The sequence below is a fragment of the Coffea arabica genome, chromosome 3c (assembly GCF_036785885.1).
Source record: "Coffea arabica cultivar ET-39 chromosome 3c, Coffea Arabica ET-39 HiFi, whole genome shotgun sequence".
In the NCBI taxonomy this organism is placed as follows: Eukaryota; Viridiplantae; Streptophyta; class Magnoliopsida; order Gentianales; family Rubiaceae; genus Coffea; species Coffea arabica.
The window spans coordinates 38,939,074-38,962,976 of NC_092314.1; the positions used below are offsets into that span (position 1 = coordinate 38,939,074).

At 34.7% G+C, this 23,903-nt stretch overlaps 2 protein-coding genes across 2 annotated transcripts; both read left to right on the top strand.

The window, feature by feature from the left end:
* Nucleotides 1-9,361: 9,361 nt before the first annotated feature.
* Nucleotides 9,362-9,775, top strand: LOC113735916 (disease resistance protein RGA2-like). The gene has a single exon (XM_027262882.1). It carries the CDS (start codon nt 9,362-9,364, stop codon nt 9,773-9,775), a length of 414 nt encoding a protein of 137 aa, XP_027118683.1.
* Nucleotides 9,776-19,084: 9,309 nt separating this feature from the next.
* Nucleotides 19,085-21,923, top strand: LOC113733777 (B3 domain-containing protein REM9-like). The gene is made up of 6 exons (XM_027259956.2): nt 19,085-19,238; nt 19,346-19,432; nt 20,318-20,353; nt 21,155-21,232; nt 21,323-21,447; nt 21,545-21,923. The coding sequence occupies exons 4-6, from the start codon at nt 21,163-21,165 to the stop codon at nt 21,818-21,820; spliced, it is 471 nt and encodes a 156-aa protein (XP_027115757.2). The 5' UTR covers nt 19,085-19,238; nt 19,346-19,432; nt 20,318-20,353; nt 21,155-21,162; the 3' UTR covers nt 21,821-21,923.
* The last annotated feature ends 1,980 nt before the right edge of the window (nt 21,924-23,903 follow it).

Consider the following 23,903-nt stretch of genomic DNA (forward strand, 5'->3'; position numbering starts at 1 on the left):
AGTCTAGGGTTTAGGTTTTAATCCAGAGTTTTGAATAAATTTTTCAATTATTTTCTTGCCAAGTTATGAACACTTCACACAATTATGGTATAGAATATCATCTTTTGATACATCTAAAGTGTACTTGATTAAATTTTATGTCTTTCTCAAGGTCACAAAAGTTTAATTAAACCCTTTAAGAGTTTTGATGATATAAGTGCGTTATACAAATTCTAACCTACTTTCGTAATTAGGCTAAGTACGTTTATTTATCTAGCACATGATTGTATCACCTTTCTCAATTCAATACAAACCTAAATATCACGTTCATGGTGATTAGGGATAAATCATAGCAAAAGACAAGAATTGTAATTGGAAGATTAAATCAAATCTCCTTCATAAACCCTAACCCTAGCAAAAGTTTAGTTCAACGTGATGAACAAATTAAAACACAATTCAAGAAGTAATACAAAGGAAAATAGCTTGGAAAAGAAAACTTCTAAGTGGTTTACTCCAACTTCTCCCTTGCACTCCTTGGTTCTATTCTCGCACAATTGATCTTGATTTTCAAGAAAAAACTGTGTGAAAAGATAAGATAACATGTTGCCCTAAGCCAAACTAATGTCTTTTTTCCCTTCTATAAACGTCCCAGGTATCTCCTATTTATAACTACTAAAAGTTGCAAGTGAATTCGTGTTGGAATAGGTTTCTTGAAGTTGTTGGAAAAATCGCGCGCTCAATAGTCCGACGAAGATAGGCGACAACATAGACTGACGCTGGTGTTTTTTCTGATTTCATTCCTCCACTTGACCAGAACAACACCGGCGAAAACACCGGTCCAAAGACTGGTGCCGATCTTCGTGCCACAATCTTCAATTCGCTTCTTTTCTCCGTGGTTCCTAATCAAACACCTTTTTTCCTACAACATGAAAATAACACCAAATTAGACAGTTCAATGACCAATTTAGGTGCAAAAACATACAATTATTACATCATAAGACCATCCATTTAAGCCACAATTTGCACCTTATCAAATATATAATAAATAATTGTGTACGCCCCTCTGGCGTGTCCTGTTTATGGCACTGAATTAAAACGGAATAAGCCAATACCACAAGGTTGCAAGACTTGGAGATTTATAGCTTTATCTCCATAGGGATGCAGTGGCTCCAATTAATCCCTACCTTATGGTTACATATAACTTAAATGGTGCAACTTTGAAATGAAAAACCATTGACATAGGTTTTATTTGCGTACGCTGATATGCATACTCAATGTTTCAGTTAACTATTTATTTTGCTTGATGGGAGATAGATATATAACTTTAGCTTCATAAGTGTTGGCGCCATTTTCAAACAGTCCTCATAAAATGGCTTGAAATAAATTATTTAGTGAGTCCTTCTTTCAGTCCCTATAGAACGGTCTGCAATTAATTATTCCGTGAGCCTTCTTTCATGTCAAACTTATGGTACTCCAATTAAATGAATTATCACCAATAGTATAGATTTTATTTGCGCTCTCACGGGATAGCTCGAGCGATCCGCTCCCCCTCTTTAGGGTATGGCGACCTTCCTGACAACCAGGGTTCGAGTCCCACTGTTAACGCGTTCGGGGGATGGGGCCTCTCTACCCGAGTCGGAGTGGGAGTAGTCGGGCGCCGTAAGAATTGACCCGAACACCCACTTCGTCAGGAAAAAAAAAAGTATAGATTTTATTTGCATACTTGAAAATATTTCATCTAGCTAGTTTGGCAGATTTGAGATAATAGCTTTAGCTCCGTATGTGATGGTTTGAATGAAATAAGTAATTGATGGTTCTTTTGCCAGGACACTGCACATAGTTTTTTTTTTTTTTTTTTTTTTTTTTTGTAACATACTACTCATTGTTTGAGTACAAGACGAGAAAATCATAACAAATAATGTTAAGGATTCTTTCCTCTTGTTTCACAAGACTTGTATCCGTCTTTACTATTTCAATCTAAAAAAGTAAGATTTTTCTTTCACATTTATGAAAGGAAGGAAATTATAACTAATTTCCAAGGGCGATTAATCAACAAGCATAAGATGGTCAAAGTTTTTATTAGTTTCAAGAGTAACTTCATATTTCATTTGTCATCATTCTTATTTGTCTTGAACCTATCAAAAAATTTGGTTAAAGTTACATAGAAAATTGGGTGCATGCTTCTGTAGTCAACAGGAAATGATGGTAGGGTTTAACAATTTCCTGGTCATGCTTGCTCTGTCAACTATGATACTCTTTGTCAATGAGTCTTCTATGGTGCAGGACTAATGCATTCCATAGAAATCACAATATAGACCATGTCAAAGCCTTCAACATCGTATTAAAACATGACTAAATTACATAACCACCATAACAAAGGCAAATAATAATTATTCCTCTATCCTCACCAAACAATTAAGATCATTGAGCAGTATTTTCCACTGCATAAAAATTGAAAATTTTTCATTTCAGGAATCGAATTCCACCTTAGATGGTCAATTCAGATATCTTATTTCAAGTTTTTGCTAATTGTTTGATAATCAGTTAATAACTCTCAAAACATGCAAGATTGGGAAGACATGGAAACCTCATTGCCATAACCAAATTGACTGTAGTCAGTAGTAGAGTCATATTACCGTCCACAGACCAAAAATTATATGCAATTCTTGAGTATGGCTTTCTTCCAGGGAACAATCCAGGGCCGAAATCTCTCTATTTGAACTTTGTCTGGTAAAGATTGAAACATTACAATGCAGAATTTGGTTGTACTCAAACAAAATCCTGTTTGCATGTCCTGCATCATACTTCCAATAATAAGTGCCTTTTCTACTTCTTTCATGTGCTCATTTAATAAAACCCACAGTGGACACTCCCTCAATTTAAAAAAAAAAAAAAAAAATCGTGCAGCTAACAAAACATTTATGAGAACTTATCATGTAGAGTAGACGTAGGAATATCGAGGAGGTCATGGTCTAATGGTTTAATTTGATATTTTAGAAATTAAAGGTTCTGAGTACAAATTCCCCTACTCACCTTGGTGTTTCTTAAGTCTTACCCCTCTACTACTGAATTTTTTTTTTAAGTGTAGGATAAGGAGTAGATTAGAATTTATCCTATAAAAAATTTAAAAAAAATTATCAGAACAAAAAATAAAATTAGGCACTAAGTTAAAAGTTAGCCACATTAGCCAAAAACGCAAAAATAAAAAATAAAATGCACCTAACGAAATGCGTCTGCCATGGATGACTGCAATGAAGTTTCCTAATGCATGCATATTATTCAAGTGAGTGCGAGTTTTGTAATTTTAACCACGCTACAGCATAATAATATACATGGCGGAACGAGTAACAACACATTCGCTCAATTACTGTTACATGCATCTACTTAGAGAGCCCAAAGGTGAAAGTTCATATGCACTTCTGGCATGTCAATTTCAGTCCATAGCTTCTTTTCGTTTGTTTTTTTTTTTTTTTTTTTGGTTACTTTTTTGGCCATAGGAACCAAATGACCGTGGATATAAGTTCCCTTTCAATTCCCACCCAGAGTGCATTATTGAAATGGCCCAGTAAGTTCATTGTTGCATTAGAATGTTGGTGCGTAGACTTGGTCAATCTGAGATAAGAAAGAGAAACACACGGGGTAGACTGACAAAGGAGAGGGACATCCTTTGTTTTGGTCATTATGCAAATGCTCTGCTTTAGTCATGTCTTTTACACCTTTTATAGTCTGCTTTTTTTTCTTTTTATTCCTTTTTAATCAAATCCTCTCTTACAAGTCTGTCTACTAGCGAGAAGAAAGCAGAAAAAGTTACCAAACAACTTGTGTAATTATTTTTCAATGCCAACCCAACTGATAAATGTAAGCTGTAATTTTTGGGGTTAGATGCTGAGAAATTGAATTCCAGCTCCCCTTTATGTCTTTTCTCTTTCTTGATGGAATTGAATTCTATCTTAGACGGTGAGTTCGCATTCCTGTGATCTTTTGTAGATATTCAAGAACATTGAAAATCATCCCACAACTTTTTGCACAAGAAATCATCTCACAAATTTTTGTTAATTGTTTGATAGTCAGTTAATAACTCTCAAACAATACAAGATTGAGGAGACATCAAGCCTCACTACCATAACCAAATTGAATATAGTCACTCGTATACTTGCATTGAGCCAACGACCTATAGACCAAAAGTTATGTGCAATTCCTGAGGATGGCTTTTGTGTCGAGTAGAAGGTGTGCTGATGAAGTTTTGATAGTTAAAGGTTGAAATTTAAAAAATTAAAGGTGCTGATTTCAAATCCCTCACCTCCTTCCTTGTTTTAGAATTTCCACTCCTCTCTTATTAGGAAAAATTAAAAAGCAAAAGTGAAAGTAGGAGTCGGTATAAATTAAACTTATCGTGTTTAAAATATGATAAAAAAAAATTCATCAGAACGTGTGCTTTACCCTTTATCTCTTTCAAAATCTCTGCTCAATGAGATATTAGGGATAAAGTTAAAAGTTAGTCAAATTAATCTAAAAAATCTAAAATGCATCAAACAAAATGTGTCTGGCCATCTACCATGGATGACTATATGGTTGTCGGTTGCTTTTCAATCCCACCCGCACTGAATTTTTATTTTATTTTATTTTTTTTTTGTCAAAACCCACACTGAATTATTGAAATGGCCTGGTAAGTTCATTATTGCTTCAGACTTGTGAGCATAGCATTGGCCACCACAAAAATCAAAATAGAAAGACGCATGGATAGATTCAGTCATCCCTTGTCTAGTCAAAGTCTTTCACACTTTTCCTTGCTCAGCTTAGTTGTTTTTTCATACGAGTCTGTAGACTCGTGAAAAGAGGCAAAAATTTTGGTAGATCAGATTTATGACTCTATCTGTGTATTAAGTGGTTTAAAATTTATCATATCATCTTATTAACTCAAGCATTATATGCACGACGAAGAAGATATGGCAAAATTTAGACCAAACTTTTTCCTGAGCAAAGAAAGCTACCAAACACTCAATGGGTGAAATTCTATACCAATGCTAGTCCAAACAGTAAATGTAAGCTGTAATTTTTCAAGGTTAGACTAAAAACACAAAAATAAAAAAAGCCTAAAAACAAAAACAAAAAACAAAAGACGCGTCTACCATGGATGACCGTGGAAATGGTTGTAAGGTCCATTTCAATCCACCAGAGTGAATTATTGAAATGGCCCAGTGAATTCAGTATTGCTTCAGACTTCTGAGCACTGCCTCAATCAATCTGACATAATGGCAATCCAGTGCAAGTACCGGCCACCGCAAGATAGAAATACACATGGATCGTACAGGTTTGTCTACTTACGAAAAAGAAAATAGATAAAGGTGCCAACAACAAATGCGTGTAATTCTTTTTCAATGCTAGCTTAATTAGTAAATGCAAGCTGTAATTTTTTCAGGGTTAGATGCTGAGAAATTGAATTCCAGCTACCTTTTTTTCTTTTTCTTTTTCTCGATGAAATTGAATTCCATCTTTGACCGTCAATTCACATGCCTTGTTCTTTTATAGACATTCAGAAACATTAAAAATCATCCTGTATTGCTTAAGAATTTGGGAATTAATTAGTACATATTACTTATTATCTCTTTCATATGGATTTTCTAGCTTTAAGAAGCTAAATGTGCTAGTACACTTTTCTAAAGCATTGTGAGCATAGGAACTTCCAAAGTAATACGAAACATTTGCTGACTGTGAATTTTAGAAGTTTTTTTCATGTAAATCATGTGCATGGTGAATATTACGAATTACTCCCTCCGTCCCATTTTAATAGTCATGTTTTCTTTTTTCGTCCATCCCAAATTATAATCCACTTTCCAATTAAAAAATGTAATTGTCTTTTAATTTCTCTAACATATCCTTATTTAATGTAAGTTGTTATTATTATAAACTACCTTATTTAATATAGATTGTTAATATTGAATATAACATACCCCATTTAATGTATTTAGATTTTTCAAAACATATCAATATATGAAAAATCAACTTTATTTAATGTAAGGGTATTTTAGAAAAATAGTAATCTAAAATTGTTTTTTCAACAAAATTAACTATTTTTTTAAACTGTGTGAAAAAAAATTAAAATTATCAAAATGGAACAGAGGGAGTAGTATTGTTTTCCCCTCTGATAGGGTGTTAATTGTTAGTCATTTTCTTGTTGACTTCCCTCATTATTTGTGCCAAATATTTTGTTAATTGTCGGATTCTATTTATAATTGGCATTTAGCCATAATTGCAGGGGTGGAGTACAAAATTCTGAAAAGTGAAAGATGAGACGTGCAAATATGCAAAGAGTTACAAGTTGACTCCAATTGAAGGACAAAAGTTTCCTATTCTGGTAGTCGTGTGGTGCGTTGGCAGTAGGAAACCAAAAAGGAAGAAGACTCTTTGTAATTAGTCCCTAGAGATTCGGAGAGGACAACCAACTAGAGAGGTTGCCTTGAAAAAGGAAATTCTTTGTTAGGAAGATAGCTTGGTTCTTTTGTCTTTTGTCCCGTTTCTTCGTTTCTTCATTTTTGTTTTTTCCGTTTGTTCTATTAGGACTACTGGAACACAGTTTTATTATTCTTCTTGATTATTAGAGAAAAGGAGATGCCTTTGAAATCGATTGAATTGCATGGAAATTTTCTTATGAGACGTGGCTGAGCTCTTCATATAATCAAGGGTCAACGTGATGACGCAGTTCTGAATATCTGTGAGATCAAATTAGTTTTCATAGGTTCCTTAATTTGTTGATATTTGCACGTTTTCTAATTGAATTTCTGTGAGATTATTTTGTTAATTGGATGTCAAAGGTCCGATATTCAAGGTGACTTGTTAATCTCCTGCCAAATTGATCAATTAAATCCGTACTTGTTTAATCGATTAATATCAGTGGCAACTAGTGCTTATATACACCAGGAGAACGTACGATCTGATCTAAATAACTCTTGTAGCGTGTTATTGATTAGGGTTAGGCTTTTCTGATTCTTAATGCAATTAGGAAATTAACTCCTACGATCGTACCTAGGGGTGTTTCTTGGTTAGGGGTAATTAATGGTCATACCTTGGTTATCAATAAACTAAGGAAAGGCTGATCGTCAAAACTCGTCGGCAACTATAACTAACCTATTGATAAATTAAGTAAATCCCCCTTGCATCGATGATCGGATGAGCGGACTGTGTCTGAGAAATTGTATCCTTAGCTAAACTTTGTCTATTATTGATTTAATTCCTGTCTACATTCGTATTAGTTAATTGTTTGTTTTTTGTTGAATTGTTTAATTGTTCTTATCTTTATTCCAATAAAAACCCCCGCATCCCGAACTTGGAAAGAAACGAATTCTCCCCAATCCCTGAGGATACGACCCTACTTGCCCTGTTTACGAATTAATAATTCCTTGTGAATAAGCAATCACATTCTGGTATATCGGATTAAGTAAATTCTTCGGGAACAGGGTGAATCAAGTAACCCATTGCACACCTAGAGTCCCTGCTCCAGTACTCAGAATTGGGTTTTGATTACTCCGATTGACAACTAGGTTTATTTTTATTATTGTACAGGCATCGACAACCTGTCACCCTCTCGTGGCACGGGAGTATAAAGGGCAATCCTCTACGTTCATGTAGTTGAATATTAATGGTTATAACATGTTTAAATTATATCCATTCATTTAGTTGAATAATTCTTTTGACAAAAAATTATAATTTCATTTATGAAATCTACATTAATACTAGAAAATAAATCAAACGTACCAAATGTACAGTAGATCTGAAGATCTACAGATCCAAGAAATAAATATTAATTATATTCTGAAATTGCAACACATTCCAACTTGACATCAATCACCTCAAACTCAATAAATATCTGTGCATGTTACTTCTAGATCTTTTATTAGACTATTTTAAATTAAACATCTAGTTGAGACCTAACAAAATCTTGAAAGCTATTAAATTAAATAGGGATTTTAACATTTTTAAAACAGGGAAACAAATGACCAGTTTACATTAGCAAATATTTTGCTGCCATTTTGCCAAAACACTGATAACATGTCCAATTGCATGCCCCTTTAGCTTTGTAATTAACTATTTATGAACTAATTTCTTTTTTTTCTTTTTACTTTGTAATCTTTTTTTTTAGTGTGAGTAAGAGGATTTGAATTCAAAATTTCTCACTTACATTCCCTTCCCATGATCCAATAAATTCATCCCTTCCCCCTTCTTGCTCTGTAATCAAGTCTTTGTGGACTAGTTTCATCTTCTTTTGTATTCTTTTCAAGCTAACCTCTACCAAAACCAGAAACCCAAAAAACTTGCTTCACTTCTCTATTTGCAAGCCACCTGGGATACCTCTTATTACGAAGCAAAAGGAAAGTGTTGGATATTTTAATAAAAAATATCACATGTTTATTTTGAATTCAAATACAGTAAGTTGTTAGAAAATTGGCTTAATTTCTTTTAAGCAGGTTTCTTATTTTGTGTAGAAGTAACTAGTTTCCTAATTGGTTTTAGTTACTTGAAGTTGTAGCCAATGAATTTCCTATTTTGTTTAGAATTAGAAGTTATTTCCTATTCTGTACAAGTCTAGAAATTAGAATTGGTTTCTTATTGTTATTTGGATTTTTAGCCAAATAATGTTTCGTATAAATAGGTATCAGAGTTTGGTTGCGAGACTGGGGTGCTCAAAAGTACTTGGATCCCAACAAAGTGAATGGTTGGATCAAAAATTTGGTTATTCAAGTTTGGATTCTGGTTAACTATTGAGATCAAGTGGATTAATAATTGTTACAAATTGAATAATTTAATGGGTGATATCTTTGTTTTAATCGCTTGGCAAGAAGCATTGACGGTGAAGGATGGAAAGTCGAAAAGCATGGAGATACTTAACGGTGAATCTAGACAGGTGATTCAAGAGTCAAGGAAAAAGTGGAGTCCAATGTTAATTTTGGACGTAATCGGTGGAGACTTTCTCACACCTCCAACGGTTGATATTACATCCCGTGGCTTTTAGATCGAGGTTATGTTCTTTGGGTGGTGTGGCACGTGTCCCAAAAAAACAAAGAGATCTAATTTCCGTGCGTCAAAAAACTCTGACAGTTACGAGTTTTTTATTTTAGGTGGAGTCTTGGAAACCACACGTGATGAGACAGTCCTGAGGATGAGAAGAAATATGATGATTTTACCACTTAATTGCCTCAATGATTAGGGTTAGAGCTCACAAAAGGGGATCCCATGTTGCAAGTGGTGGTGAGAAGTCCTGCAAAGGGAAATAGTGAATTGAGCCACCTTCTTACGAGTCAACTAGAGGTTGAACTCCAGGTAACTACACATGTTTATTTGCCGATTGAATCAATTTAGATTGATGCTAGAATCATTGAAAAAACCAATGCCCGAAGTTGAGAGTAGGGAAGCCAAAGTTAATCGGCTTAAGGAATTGTTGGATGGTAAAAAGTATCTACTGGTCTTGGATGATGTTTGGAATAAAGAGTCCGCACTATGGAATGAGTTTATTGGGTCTTTGAGGGGTACTAGCCAAGCCATGAGGAGCTGGATTCTTGTGACCACTCGTGACCAACAAGTGGTAGACATCATGAAAATTTCTTCTCATCAAGAGTATTCATTGAAAGAATTATTAGATCATCAATGTTGGCTGATTCTCAAAGAAAATGCATTTGGCACTAGGCAAGTGCCAAATAGGCTGCAAGATATAGGGTTCAAGATTGCGCAAAAATGTCGAGGCTTACCATTAGCTGCAAGCGTTCTCGGTGGCATGCTGTGCGACAAGGGAATAGATGAATGACAAACTTTAGAGAGTAGGCTTCAAAGTTTAGGTGTAGGTGAAAATACTGCCGTTGATAAAATTTTGAAGTTGAGCTTTGATCATCTTCCATATCCAACTCTTCAAAAGTGTCTTGCATATTGTTCAATTTTTCCTAAGGATTTTGAAATGGAAAGGAATCAACTGATCCAACTTTGGGCGGCAGAAGGATTTCTTCATTCAAATCAAATAAACAATATGTGTATGGAGGAGGTTGGTAACATGTATTTTACCATTTTGTTGGATAGTAACTTGTTTCAAGATGCAGAGAAGGATGAGAATGGAAATGTTTTGAATTGCAAAATGCATGATCTTGTGCATGATATGGTGCAATCCATTTCCAGTTCTAAAACTTTAAGGTTGACAGAGTCTGGAAGTGATGATAAGGAGACGTTTCCCATTCAGTATCTTGCACTAGAGAGAAGTGAAAAAGAAATGCCATTTCCTCCCTCTGAAAGGTTCAAGTGTATTACAACATTTTTTTTGTTGGAAGACAGATCACTTAATGATAGAGAAATATCATTTTTTATGTTGCGAGTTTTGACCTTAAGGTCATCAAGTGTCAAGGAGCTTCCTAAATCAATTGGCAAGGTAACTCATTTGCGATACCTTGATTTATCAAGAACTTCAATCAAAACAAAGCCAGACTCTCTTTGTCGACTTTATAATTTGCAGACATTAAGAGTTGGATATTGCAAATCAATGACAAAGTTTCCACACAATTTCAAGAATTTGGTGAATTTGAGGCACTTTGAACTACAAAATTGCACAAAGTGCAAAGAGTTACCAACTGTTGGACACATGCCCTCCCTCAGATCTCTTCATTTGGAAGGACTTGATCGCATAACAAAGCATAGGGCCTTCTTTTTGTGGAGAATTAGCCCTGCATAGTGGCACTAGCGATCAAAGTCCCCTAAAATTGTTTCCAAAACTTGGATATTTCATTGTAAAAGGCATGCTAAATTTAACTGAATGGACGAAAGCAATCATCCATGATAGAACAGTGGTGGGTTTTCCTATCCTTGAGATGATGAAGATTGATAACTCCCCTCAATTAGCCACTTTTCCAACTCATTTTCCAAGTCTCAAGAAATTACACATCTATCGGACCAAGAATGGATCAGCAGTAATGGCATATATTTGTAGCGGAGTTAGCACTCTCACTAGTCTTCACATTGAGTATGTGAATGGGCTCATCAAACTACCAATTATGTTATTTCAAAACAATCCAAATCTTGCATGTCTTCATTTAAATTCTTCTCATGATTTGACCAAATTCTTGGATTTTACATTTGATCTTCATCAAACTTTAGAAGGTCCAGATTCCCAAACAATACTTGAGCTGAGCCAACCACACACTTGTATTGACAATAATGCTACTCAACGTTTGGTTGGTCTTGAGTCCCTAGAGAAATTAGCCGTTTGTGGCTGCAATTCACTCAAGTCGATTTCAATCCCCAAGGGATATAAATACCTCAGTGCCTTACGAGAATTAGAAATTTGCTGGTGCAATGGGTTGACCCACTTGTCCCTCCCCCAGATATCTGGGCTAATTTCTCAGAATATATCCCAAAAAAAAAAGTCGGTGAAATGTATGTCTGACAAGGGTTATGTACAAAATTATACCTACCGTGCTGACTGGGCACGGCAGGAAATAGTTTTTTTTTAATCGCTGTAGGGTAGCAGTGGCTACAAATTTTTTTTAGAAAAAGTCAGCCGCCACCGACAATTAGAAAAAGTTGTCAGTCGCTACCGTGCTGACTCAGCACGGTAGCAACTGACAACTATGCACTGTCTCGGCCGCTACTAAGGGCTAGAATCCGTAATTTTAGACCAAGGGCTTGCACATGGAATGGCCCACTTAGCATCAGCCAATGTGCCCTACCTTCCCCTGGCAACTAGTGGACCTCTCCAGCATATAGTCAACTTAGCTTTGCCAAACTAGGACAGATGAATTGGATCAGACAAAAATACATGACCTATGACTACTGCAAAGATACCAAGCGATTCAATGGACTAATGCCAGCTGAGTTTTTGTAGGCACAGTATTAGAAATGAGGATCAATACTTAGCAGAATAACCACCCTCAGTTTATGGGGTAATTTGACAATAAATCACACATGTATTCCTGTTTAATTTTCTTGATTTTAATTCCCTGGAGATATTCCACATGTTTAAATTATTATTTTGATGCAAATTTGGATTTTAATTGGTTTCAGAATGTATTTTTCCAGTTTTTTCCTTTCCAAGTTGCAGATCACAATTTCTTTATTTTTTGAAAAATGATTGTCCATTTTCTTCATGTTTTCCGAAGTTCAAGAGCTATGTTTTGTGCTTTAAGGGTCGAATTTCACTTACCATTAAATAGACTCATACCACCAGCCAGAAACAAGAGAAGAAAAATGCCTTTTAATTCATGGTCCTGAGGTTTTATGTTCCCAAATCAAGGACAGAGTAGAAACCACAAAGTTGGACAGTTATTAGACAAGTTTGCAGTACACAGACAGAGCATAGACAAAATTATATTGAAGGATATAAAATTTTAAGCAACTTTGTAGGTAATCCTGAATCATAGAATGATAAAATTAAGTAGTCACTATTGAGCAACTACAAGTTTGCAACATCAGCAACATCAATGGCAAATCCACCGGCAAGATCAGACTTAAGTACCAGATTACAGATATGACCATTTTTAATTATCTAAATAATTTCAATACCGGTGATTGTTTTAGCCTGTTGTGAACTGTTACTTCAAATATGAAAAATAATGGAAAGCTAATCTTTGACTCATAAAATCTCAAGATTACCAAAGCCGCAAGGCAAATTTGCAACTTTATGCCAAAAAATACATACTGCACTTCGTATGTTGACATGATGCAGAATGATAGTCTAACAAATTCAAATGCACACAGCACATTAAAACCATAGGAAAAGGTTTGATCGCTCAATTCTCCCTTTCCTTCTTTTCCTTTTTTTTTTTGGTTAGTTTCCAATCTTGAGAATACAAAATTTGGAAAGGAAGAAGCTAGAAGGGGATGGGGAAGATGAAAATTGAACCATTCTTCTAAGAGGAGGAACAAAAATCCCTCTGTTTGACCACTTACTTGCCAAAACTATACTACCAAGAACATCAAACTCTTAGTCTGAGAAACAATCCATGGTAGACAAAAAGATCAAGAAGCAAATGCAAAAGGACGGATATAACCCAGTGTTGTTAAAATCGCGATCCGGATTATAGGATCATACGATCTGGATAACCAAAATCGATCTGGATCGCATGTAGAATCGCAAATTGCATTAATCCGCATAGGATCGAGTAGGATCGATAGAATCGTATAGAATGGTACGATTCTACGATCCTACAAATTTTTACTAATTTGTGAAATACGAGACTTCATTTTGCAAGTAAATGAAAACATTTGAGGTGGGGTTGTAATTTGTCAAAGAATTGCAGCCTTTAATTGCAATGTTTTAACAATTTTTGCCACAAAAAGTCAAAAAAGCTCCGATTCTTCTCATCTTCTCCTCTCTGTCGTTTCTTTACTTCTTTATTCTTCAGTCTTCACTTTTCACTTCTTCTCAACCGCTGATCAGAATCCTAGTTTGTCCATCAAACCACCACCGCTGCAGCTCCGGATCAATAAGATGAAATCGCTGCGGCTTCTACCAAGTACCAACAAGCTACAGTTTCAAGGCTTCAAGCCAGATTTTGGCGGCTTCAAGACGAAATCTCCTATTGCCGCCGGATTTTGGCACCTTCAAGATGAAATTCTAGATATCAATAGTAATTAATCAAGCACAAACAAAAGCAAGAGAACAAAAAGAAAGAAAGAAAGAAATGCTATAATGGACGATCAACTCACAATTGTGCCAGATGTTCTTTGCTACATTTTCAGCTCTATGGCTCCAAGAATTGAACATATGAATCACAGATTCACAAGGGTTCTCGCTAGGCTTGACCACAGGTGAGTAAACAACGTAGGGGTGGTGTTGATTGACCCATGAGGCTGCCCTCTGATTGTCTGGATGAGTTGTTGGAGCTGCTGGTTGACCCATGATACGAGTGCCCCACTTGGCCTGATCCTCATCCTAGTTTTTCATGTTTGTTTAAATTTGACAGATGACATTTTAGTAGTTAATTTTGATATTGAAAATCTTGGATTTGGATGTTTGGCTTTTTAGTATTTGTGGAGGTTGATGATTATTTTATATTTGAAATTATGATTGTGTAAACTGTAAAGCATTTAGTTTTAAGACTTGAAATCATGACCGATAACAGGTTTATGTTTTCTTCTTTATTACTTGTCAGATAGTAAGTAAAAAATGCTATATATTTATGAGTAAATTGTTTATTTGATATCTTTTAGGATGTACAAAATGGTATATGAATTTTAAATTCATTTATTTAGTAAATTTAGGAGCTTTTGATGGGATCTTACAATCCTACGATCCGATTCTGTAAAACTAAAATTGATCCACGTAGAATCCCGATTTTACAGACCTTGATATAACCATTTCCGTCAAACGCTGGCACTTTTTTGTTTTTGATGTATGTCCCCTGTCGTGCTGACTGTGCATGATAGGAGACAGGCGGTTTTTAAAAAAAATTTAGGCAGCTGCTACTATGCACAGTCAACATGGCAACAGCTGACCTTTTTCGAAAAAAAAAAATTTGTGACCCAATGATTTAAAAAATTTATTTTGCTGCAGTTATAGTTTGAGAAACACCTTATTAGAGCGTCATTTGGCGGATTTTTTTTTTTTCACGTACATTCTGAGAAATTAGCTAGATATCTGAGTCAGAGTGGAATTCCACTTCTTCGCCCTCTCTTTCGGGTACCTGTCTTCCTCCTCTTCTAGTTCTGCCTATTGAGAAATTGCGAGTACACGAATGCAACAATCTTATCTCCTTTCCAATTGATTTAACCCCAATACCTTCTCTCTCTTTCCTATTCATATCACCTTGTCCCGAATTAACGGACTTGCCCAAGGGGAAGCTTTGTTCTCTTAGAAGCTTGAGAAGCTTAACGATTGGACCATTCTCAGAAACCACAGAGCTGCATTCCTTCCTAAACCTCTTTGATGCTCTCCAACCACCCCACCACTATTTCCCCTCCCTTTCAAGTTTAAGTCTGGATGGATGGCCTCATTGGGAATCTCTGCCTGAGCAACTTCAGCACCTCTCTGCGCTAACACGTTTGCAACTAGGTGGTTTTGGAGTAAAATCATTGCCCGATTGGTTTGGGAAGCTTTCATCACTTGAACATCTTTGGCTCCGTGGATGTGAAAAGTTAGAGAATTTACCCTCTCACCAATCAATGAGAAAACTCACCAAACTAATATGGTTGGAGATTAGCGACTGTCCCCTTCTAATGAGAAGATACAAACCAGAGAGTAGCAGTAACGCACCACCAACCCCAATTCTGAGTGGTCCAAGATGTGCCATATTCCCAAAATTGCAATTGATGGGTGGTTGCCGAAGTAGTGGCCGAACTCCATTTGACATGACATAAATAATGCCAGTTTCCCTAATTACAACTACTAGGAAATCCTCTGTACTACTACACAGTTTTTCAATTAATTTTACTTCTGCTATCCATCTTTATTTCTTTACCCTTAAAATCATTTATTACTATTGACAGGAATAATGTATCGATAATGTTTGTTAATGGAATCTTTAATCGTGCAGCCTAACTTTTGCTATATAACTGTTGCAAACCTATCCTTTCTTGGTCCTCTAAATTTCTACTTTCCAGGTAACCTCTATGTTTATGTGCTTGTGTGTTTTCTTCTATTTTCACGATTCTCATTTATGATCCACTATCCTTTTTACTTCCTCTAGTATTTGTTTGAACTTCATTAACGAAAATTTTTTTTTGCTATCAACATTTATGTTATATGGTGAGAAAGCTAGCTAGCTGCACATCCTTTCCAATACAAATTTCAAAATTTTGCAGTTTTTAATGGGTAGCATACATTTCCCAATTCAGTGCTGTGAATTAGGCTAGTTTTCCAACATATCCACCTTTTATTTTTTTAAAAAAATTCATCTTATTTTCTTTCTACTTTGTTGGAGCACTTAGTACATATGTTATATATTGATCATTTATCTCCATCTGTATTTTTAATTGCATTGTCAATTATTTGGTTTGTTGCTTAATTCAGTTTTGGACTCATATTCAGTAGTGAAAGTTTCAGACTAGCAAAGTTTTGCCTTTTGGTCAAACAAATGACTAGACTGAGAGAAATAATAGCATTACTCAAAATTAACAGGTTTTGAGTATAGCGTTTTTGTATTCAGCCAAGAGTATGCAGTAACTACTTACAATTAGAAATTTTGACATAAGCAATGTGTTTGTCAGATTGTAATGACTGACAACAAAAATAGCCAACTAGCACAATGATATTACTTAAGCTTTAAGAATGTTTTACATAAGAATGACCGTGGAGTAGCTCGGTGAATCATATAATTATAGATACTTGAGCATGTCTTTCTAGTAAAAGATTTGTAGTTCAATGAGCAAAGTGATAATATTTTTGAGCACTGATCAGTGATGCAAAGTATTCCATTCAGATGAGAAATTCCACATATTTGCTGAAACTAAGAGCTTTTTCCTCAAAATGTTAAATTTTTTTCCCTTGTCAAACAATACACTTCATAGAGTAAGCTTAACTCACCATGTTTACACTGAGATTCTGAACTTAGCATGATTGTGAACATGCTTTTGATCCTATGTCACTTTGTTGGAAAAAAATTGCAATAGTACCAAGAGATTGCTAGCCTTTCAAGTAATGAACTTAATCAAGGTCAATATTTCAAGTGATTAGTATAACACACTTGGGCCCTTAATTTGTTCTGAACTTAGCTCAAGGCCATTGAATAGTTTGTTAGAGCTTTTGTTTCTTTTGCTATTTATGCTATAGGAAAAAAATGCTAAAATCTATCTTTCACTACTTAGGAACATGGTGGTCACTATGTTGTGTTGTCTAGCAAAGTATTTGATAATCATCTTACGTTGTCTGTCTGCTTTTATGTTTAATTATTTTTCAATTTATGATCTTTTTCTTTATATGGTAAAAGGTATATTGGAACAAAAGTCTTCAACTATCACGGTTTACTATTATATGGTGATGCAGATAAGTACCTACATATTCTTGAGCATGCAAAAAATGAGGGGCTGTTTGCTTGGCGAGAGCTTTCTAGTTTCAAATTAGATCCATCAGGGCACTCTCAAAAGGAACTCTTTCTTCTTCTTTATATGGTGATGGTTTAGGTACAATTCAGCATTCCCATAATGCTTTTTATTTTCCTATATTCAATTGCTCTGCAGCTTTGATCTAATGGCATCTTTTCTTTTGTTGTAGGCATACCAAGTTTAGTTTTAGAATCCACAATGAAGCATTTGTAAAAACACGTGGAATAGTATAAAAGGCTGATGGTGTAAAAGATTTTTTCGAGGCTTAGACATGCAGCAACAAAGATTATTCGAGCTGGCTACGAGGACTCTCTTGCATGAGGTAACACTTCTCTTTCTGATGAACAATTTATGATTCAGGAAAACGTTATCTAGCTTCAAAGGCAATTAGAAGGAGCAATGAGATGAAATTCTACATAATCACATTCATAAGTATCAGGAATACATCTTTTCAAAACTCACCTTCAGACCCCTCCCCCTAAAGGCACTACTTTCTGTATTCTTCTTGAGTAATATATCCCTAATTTTCTGACATGAATGAAACTGTAAATAGCAACTTTTTCAGTTATTAGCACCTTAAATATGAAGAAATATCAAGAAATAGTGTTGCTCTTTAGATGATTGAATAGTCAAGTAGTGCCTTGAAGCAGTTGCTTGATATGTTATCGAAATAGAGCTATTTGGTGTAATAATAGGCAATTTTCTTTTGATCAACCTTGTTGGTAGTACAATCAATGTGGATGGCATCCTCCTGGTGAAAGAGAGTATCCATGTCTTGTCAGGGGAACTTATTATGCAAAATACTTGGTTAGTTAGTTTTCCGTTGCAAAAATTCAAATTGCTTTCGTAATCATGCTAAAATTACAAAAAAACAAATAAAGAGATAAATAAATAAATAAATAAGAAAAAAATGAACCACCTCAAAGTATTCTAGTTCCTATCTACTAATAAAAACTCAACCTTGAAAATCAGCTTTAAGGATGATATGTAACTTTGTTACATTTAATGACTGCACAAATAACCTGTGAAATTAATAATGTGCATTATCTCCATTAAGTAGCTATGGGGGAAGAAATATCAAGAAAATGCCATTTAATTATCAAGAAATATCATTTGTCTAGATTAGTATTTGTAGTCTCTTGCAAATTTAGTATTTTCAATTATTTAGAGAATTCTTACAAAATTAGTTTTGCGATTTTCAAAGTTGCAATTGTTTAAAAATTTTGGGAAGAATTTGGTACCTGAATGCTACCGTCATTCTGTAATGTTCATGTCCTTTTTCTTTTTATTTGTTAGGGTAAATTACATTTTACCCCCCTGTGGTTTACCCCTTTTTTACATAACCCCCCTATGGTTTCAAAAGCTATACATAACCCCCTCATAGTTTGGATTAAAGTGTCAAAGTAACAGAAATAGTCACTTGTAACGGAACTTTTAAAAATGTCGAAATTACCCTTATAAATACATGACACATTAACCCCCTATGATTTTTATATTTTACCATATAACCCCCTTATAGTTTAATACTTTACCATATAACCCCCTTATGATTTTCAAAATATACACATAACCCCCCTTGGTTAATACATAAATTTCAACCTTACATAAGGGTATTTTTGACATTTTAGGTGATGCCGTTACGAGTGACTATTTCCGTTACTTTGACACTTTAATCCAAACCATAAGGGGGTTATGTATAGCTTTTGAAACCATAGGGGGGTTATGTGAAAAACGCTAAACCACAAGGGGGTAAAGTAGAATTTGCCCTATTTGTTATTCATTGTGCATGTGGTTGTGGACTTTGATTTTGAATTTCAAGAATGCAAGGACCATTCCTATTGAAACAAGTTGTCTTATTAACATATAGTCAAAAGAGCCTTGAGCCTCTTGGAGTTTCGTCGTCCCTTGCAAGCGTATGTCACGTGACTAAATTCTTTTACTCAGCAAGCACTTATTTAGTCAGATCCATTTGGTTGCTGCACTTTGACCGTATGGCTTTTCCCCTTGTTCTAAAAGTCTTCCACGTTGACAGCAGCGCCGCTTCATTTTAGCCTACAAGCATCCTCAGATTCAGGCTCTTGCAACCGATACATAGCTTTCCTTTCTAACCACCACACCCAGATTATCAGGCCACAATCCTTCCGTACCGATCTTTTCGTCACCAACTTTCCAACGTCAAACTTTCCCCCTTTTCTTCTGGTTGTACGACACAGCCGATTCTATTGGGTTTCCTTCCATTACCCCTACTGGTGATTTTTTCCTCGTTTGTTTGTTGTCTTCTCAACATTCATCCTTGGATGGGTTATATAAGTAATTTAGTCTGGATGTAATGAAAAAGCTTAGAGCTGATTTACAGGACAAGCTATTTCCGTACTTGTGTGCCTGCTATCTGAAGTGGTCGCTGATGGCTGGTTTAATTGGAGTGAACGTTCATGTGTCAGAGGTAGCTGTTGCTAATTCAAGCTTTCTTTTGGCTATATGTTAATTATTGAAGCGCTCTTTTGTTCATTCTTTCTTTGTGCTTCCTCTGCCTTTGTTGTTGCTCTTGCTCTCATTATTCTTCAGCCTTCCTCCTTCTTCCGCTATTGGTCTTTCGCTTGTTTTTATTATTGCTCCTTCTAGTGGCTTGCCTGTATCAGATTCTGCTGCTTTCTACTTATATTGCTAGTAATTTACCGGATTTTTCCTTTCCTTCTTTTTATATTGCATATTGTTTCTTGATTTGCTTTTGATTGGCTTTTTATTACTGTTATGTCTACGATTTTTCCACCCTTTGTTGATTTTTCTTATATTCAATGTGTGTTTGTTTTGGTGATACCCTTTTATACTTGATTCTTTCTTTGCCTCTGTTTAGCCTGCTAAATTATGCTTTCCACCATTTAATTTTCCCCCTCCCCCCCCAAAACCAAAAACAAGCAAAAAAAAGTCCTCCCATTCTCACTCTGAAAGCCTTTACCCATAATTCGTCCCCACCAATATATATATGTATATATATATATAAATATACTGTTTTGCCTTTACAAACATGCCATTTGTTTGTATGTGTTCTTAAAAATAAGAGGAAAGACAAAAGATCTTTGTTGATGCTATCTTGTTTTTCGCCCTCCTTTTATTCCTTTTAATAGTTCTTGAATTTTTTTAAAGTCTATGCTTTTGCTATTTATTTGAGAGCTCTTCGTTAATAATTCCTTTGTTTTCTTGTTTGCCAGTGTTAATATAGCATTTTTTATAGTATTTTCAGCCTTTTTAAAATTGATTTTGTCTCAGTCAGTATTTGTTTTTCTACTTGTACTGATGTTTTATTTATTTCTGCTGCTATTTCCTATAGGCCTTTCTTCAGTCACCATTGCAAAGTCGCTACAAGGTATGTTAGTGCTCCGTTTTACAGTCATCTTGGAAAAAAAAATGAAAGCTTGAGAGTAGGAAAGATTTTCCCCAAATGAGAAGCATAATCAACTTACTTTTGGTGCTAATGGTGAAGAAATAATGGGATTTTAGTTCTGTTATTGAGGTTGCAATGCTTGTTTCCGTTTTCAATCCATTGATGATTACTCTCATTCAAGTTTATACAGATTAATCTGTACTTGTTTGGCTTACCAATTGGATTTGCGGAATAGGTCATATTTTAACGGCGTGTTTAGCCTTCTAATGCTCTTCAAACCAATGGATCTGCATTTAAAATGCTGAAAACATACTGCCATAGACGAACGATTGATCCAAGCGCCCTTGAGATCCTGTTCACTATTAATATATTCTTGAATGGCAGCTTATTGGGTTGATGCAACTGTCTCCAGTCATTGTATTCTTTATAGATTTTTACTGTATATTGACATACAACATTTGGCGTTAATAAGTACTAAAATATGTAGGAAGTACAATAGCCTTGCACAATTGCATCTAAATCAGTTGCCCTGGTGTATAATAAGCGTGATTTAGATAGGGAAAAGCTTAATGCCAAGTACAACTGCAGTGAAGTACAACATGGACATTGAAAATCATCATATGTATGTGCATTTTTTCTTGTCAACATTTGTTTGTTGTGCCATCAAAATCATATGGCTGGAGCAGAATGTAACTTGGCATAGAAACACTGAGTACAGGAAACTAGTAAACACTGAGTACAGGAAACTAGGAAACTTGAAGTTTGATCTAATGTTATTCACAGAGCTCAAAATGAACACAAAATTCCCTTGGACAGTTCCACTTTCTGATATACTAAAGCTACATGTTCCAGGAAGTAACGGTATGTTATGCTCTAATCCTTTTCTGCCAAATTCAAAAAGATTTGCTACAGTCATATCTCACAAATTTTATTGTTTATCATTTATACCAGATAAAAAGGCTAAATACATCTTATATCAACATGTTTGCTCATCAATAAAGCCAAACATTGCTCAAGATGAAGCAGATTCTATAGCTTTTTATCAAGTTTATAACAAAAAGAATAGAGACAAATTTGTAAGTCTATGTGCTCGGTCCTTTTATCCTTTCCTTATCTAATCTCTTATACACTACTTTACACACTTTAACTATTTTCCCCCACCTTTTTCCTTAGAAAATTCCAAAGTTTCTCGAACATATCGTAGATAGCAATAAAACTCCAGTTGTCACTTTAAGGACTGGATATAAAGCTTTTCAAGTTGGAATGCAAGGAAGGCAATTCACAAGCTATTGGGAAATCTTTGTCAAAACGCATGAGTTGGAACTAGGCGACACTTTGGTCTTCATCCCAGAGTCCATTAATAGCTTTACAGTCCAGATTTACAAACCAAATGGAGTTGAGAAACTTTTCCCTTGGTATCATAAGTATTATGTGTATTCTTATTTGTAGATTCCTTTCACGTTCTAGCTATAAACACAGAATTCATCTTTTTGTTTAAGTATGTATCACTAATGTCTTTTGTCAATTATATGACAGTATAGATTCTTACTAAGATTTTTGTGCTATAATAGTTAGAGTTTTAAATATTTTATTTACTTTGCTTTTCCTTCTTTATCAGATAGCACCAACGGATTTTTCCTTTTTAATTTATAACCTTTTAATTTACCATGTCATATAATGCAATAAACATAAAAAATTTATCCAACAATCTACATAGATACACATGAACATTAATAACAAATTATTAGACAAACAAACAACTACTTATTTAATAATACCACACCATATAAACTATTAGCAGCAAGCTACAAAATAATAACATCTATCACACACCAATTACAGCAAATTTTTTAGTCATTTTGACTATTGAAACTATCAAACTCTCAAAAGAAAGTAATATTAGTTGCCGCAGCATTTGCTCATCAACATCTGCCTTCATTCTTCAAGCAATTAGCTGCAACATAGATAGACCTCTTATCTAGAGCTCACATCACGTATATATATTGCTACCTTTAATACAAACACGTCATAGCAAGATTGCTTATTTTAACCTATCATTTAAATACAGACCTTAATTATGCAAATTAATTTCGTAAACATCTTAGTTATCGATACATTCTCTCTCTTTTACATTTCAAATATCCATCCATTCTAACTAAACTCAAAACAACTATATATTACAATATTTATACAAAACATTATATTTATATTTTTTAAAAATCAGACCTTAATTCAAATCCATCCCTCTTCTCTTAATTTAATATTCCAAAACTAAATTAAATTTTCAGATTTAAGTTTTTTCTATTTTGCATTATGAATGTTTAATTATGAACAAACTCTCTCATTCTATGTTCTATATTCATAAGTAAACACCTAGTTTAATATGCCATTAATAAGTAATTTATAACAAGATTAATACTTGTCAAAAAAATCATCTTCCAAATGCTTTGATATAAAATACAACGAAACAAAATTCCAAACAAAAAATTTAAAAATCTTATTTTATCTAATAGCTATCTTATTTCCAAAAAAAAATATTATTCACTTTAACTATTATTCATGTACGACATTCGTATATTAAATTTATATTAAACACTTATGATCTTCTTCCTCAACCTTTGTATATCTACAGTCATTTACTAATATTCATATAGCAACCATAATACAATAAAATATAATTTTTCCAAAGATGAGTGGGCACAAATCTTGTATTACCGCGCAGCGCGCGGCATCAGATTGCCTAGTCATCTTAAAGGGGCTATTTGCTTGGCAGTGGCATTCTAACTTCAAATGGATCCATCAAAGCTCTACCGAAAGGAAGACTCTTTCTCATTCTGTAGATGGAGAAGGTTTAGTTACATTCAGAATGACTATAATGCTTTCTCCTTTGCTATATTCAATTGGTGGATAACTCTTGATCTAGTGGCATCTTCTCTTATGTCGTAGGCAATGATAAGTCCAGTTTGAGAGTTTACAGTCAACCATTGGTAAAGATTCATGGTACAGTATAAAAAGAAAAGGGTGGAATAAATCTTTTTAAGGCTTAGAGCTCTCCTGCCGCAATGAAAATGATTTTGGCTGGCTGCTGGAATCCTTGTGCATGGGGTACACTCCTTTTTGTGATGAAAATTTTCTTATTCAGGAAAAGTTTATCTGACTGCAAAGACAATTTAAAGGACCGACCTTTAAATTGTATTGCCTTCAAGTAGTAAATAGCAACTTTTTTCATTATTAGTGGCTGAAATATTAAGAAATAGTGATGCTTGTCTGCCGGTTGAATAGTCAGTCAAGTACTGCCTTGAAGCAATTCCCTAATTTATCTTCCAAAAGGAGGTGCTTGTTGAAACAATGGGCAACTGCTAGTTTTGGTTCATTTGGTATGGAGTAACTGAAGGATGAAGTTGCATATATTCCTTCTTGTTTGTAGTTCTTGAAATTACTTGTTCATCTGTAGTTGGCAAATCAGAATATTTTGAGATTCTTAGTTGTTGAGTTAGTTCTTATGCCGTAGTGGATTATGGGTGTCTGTTTG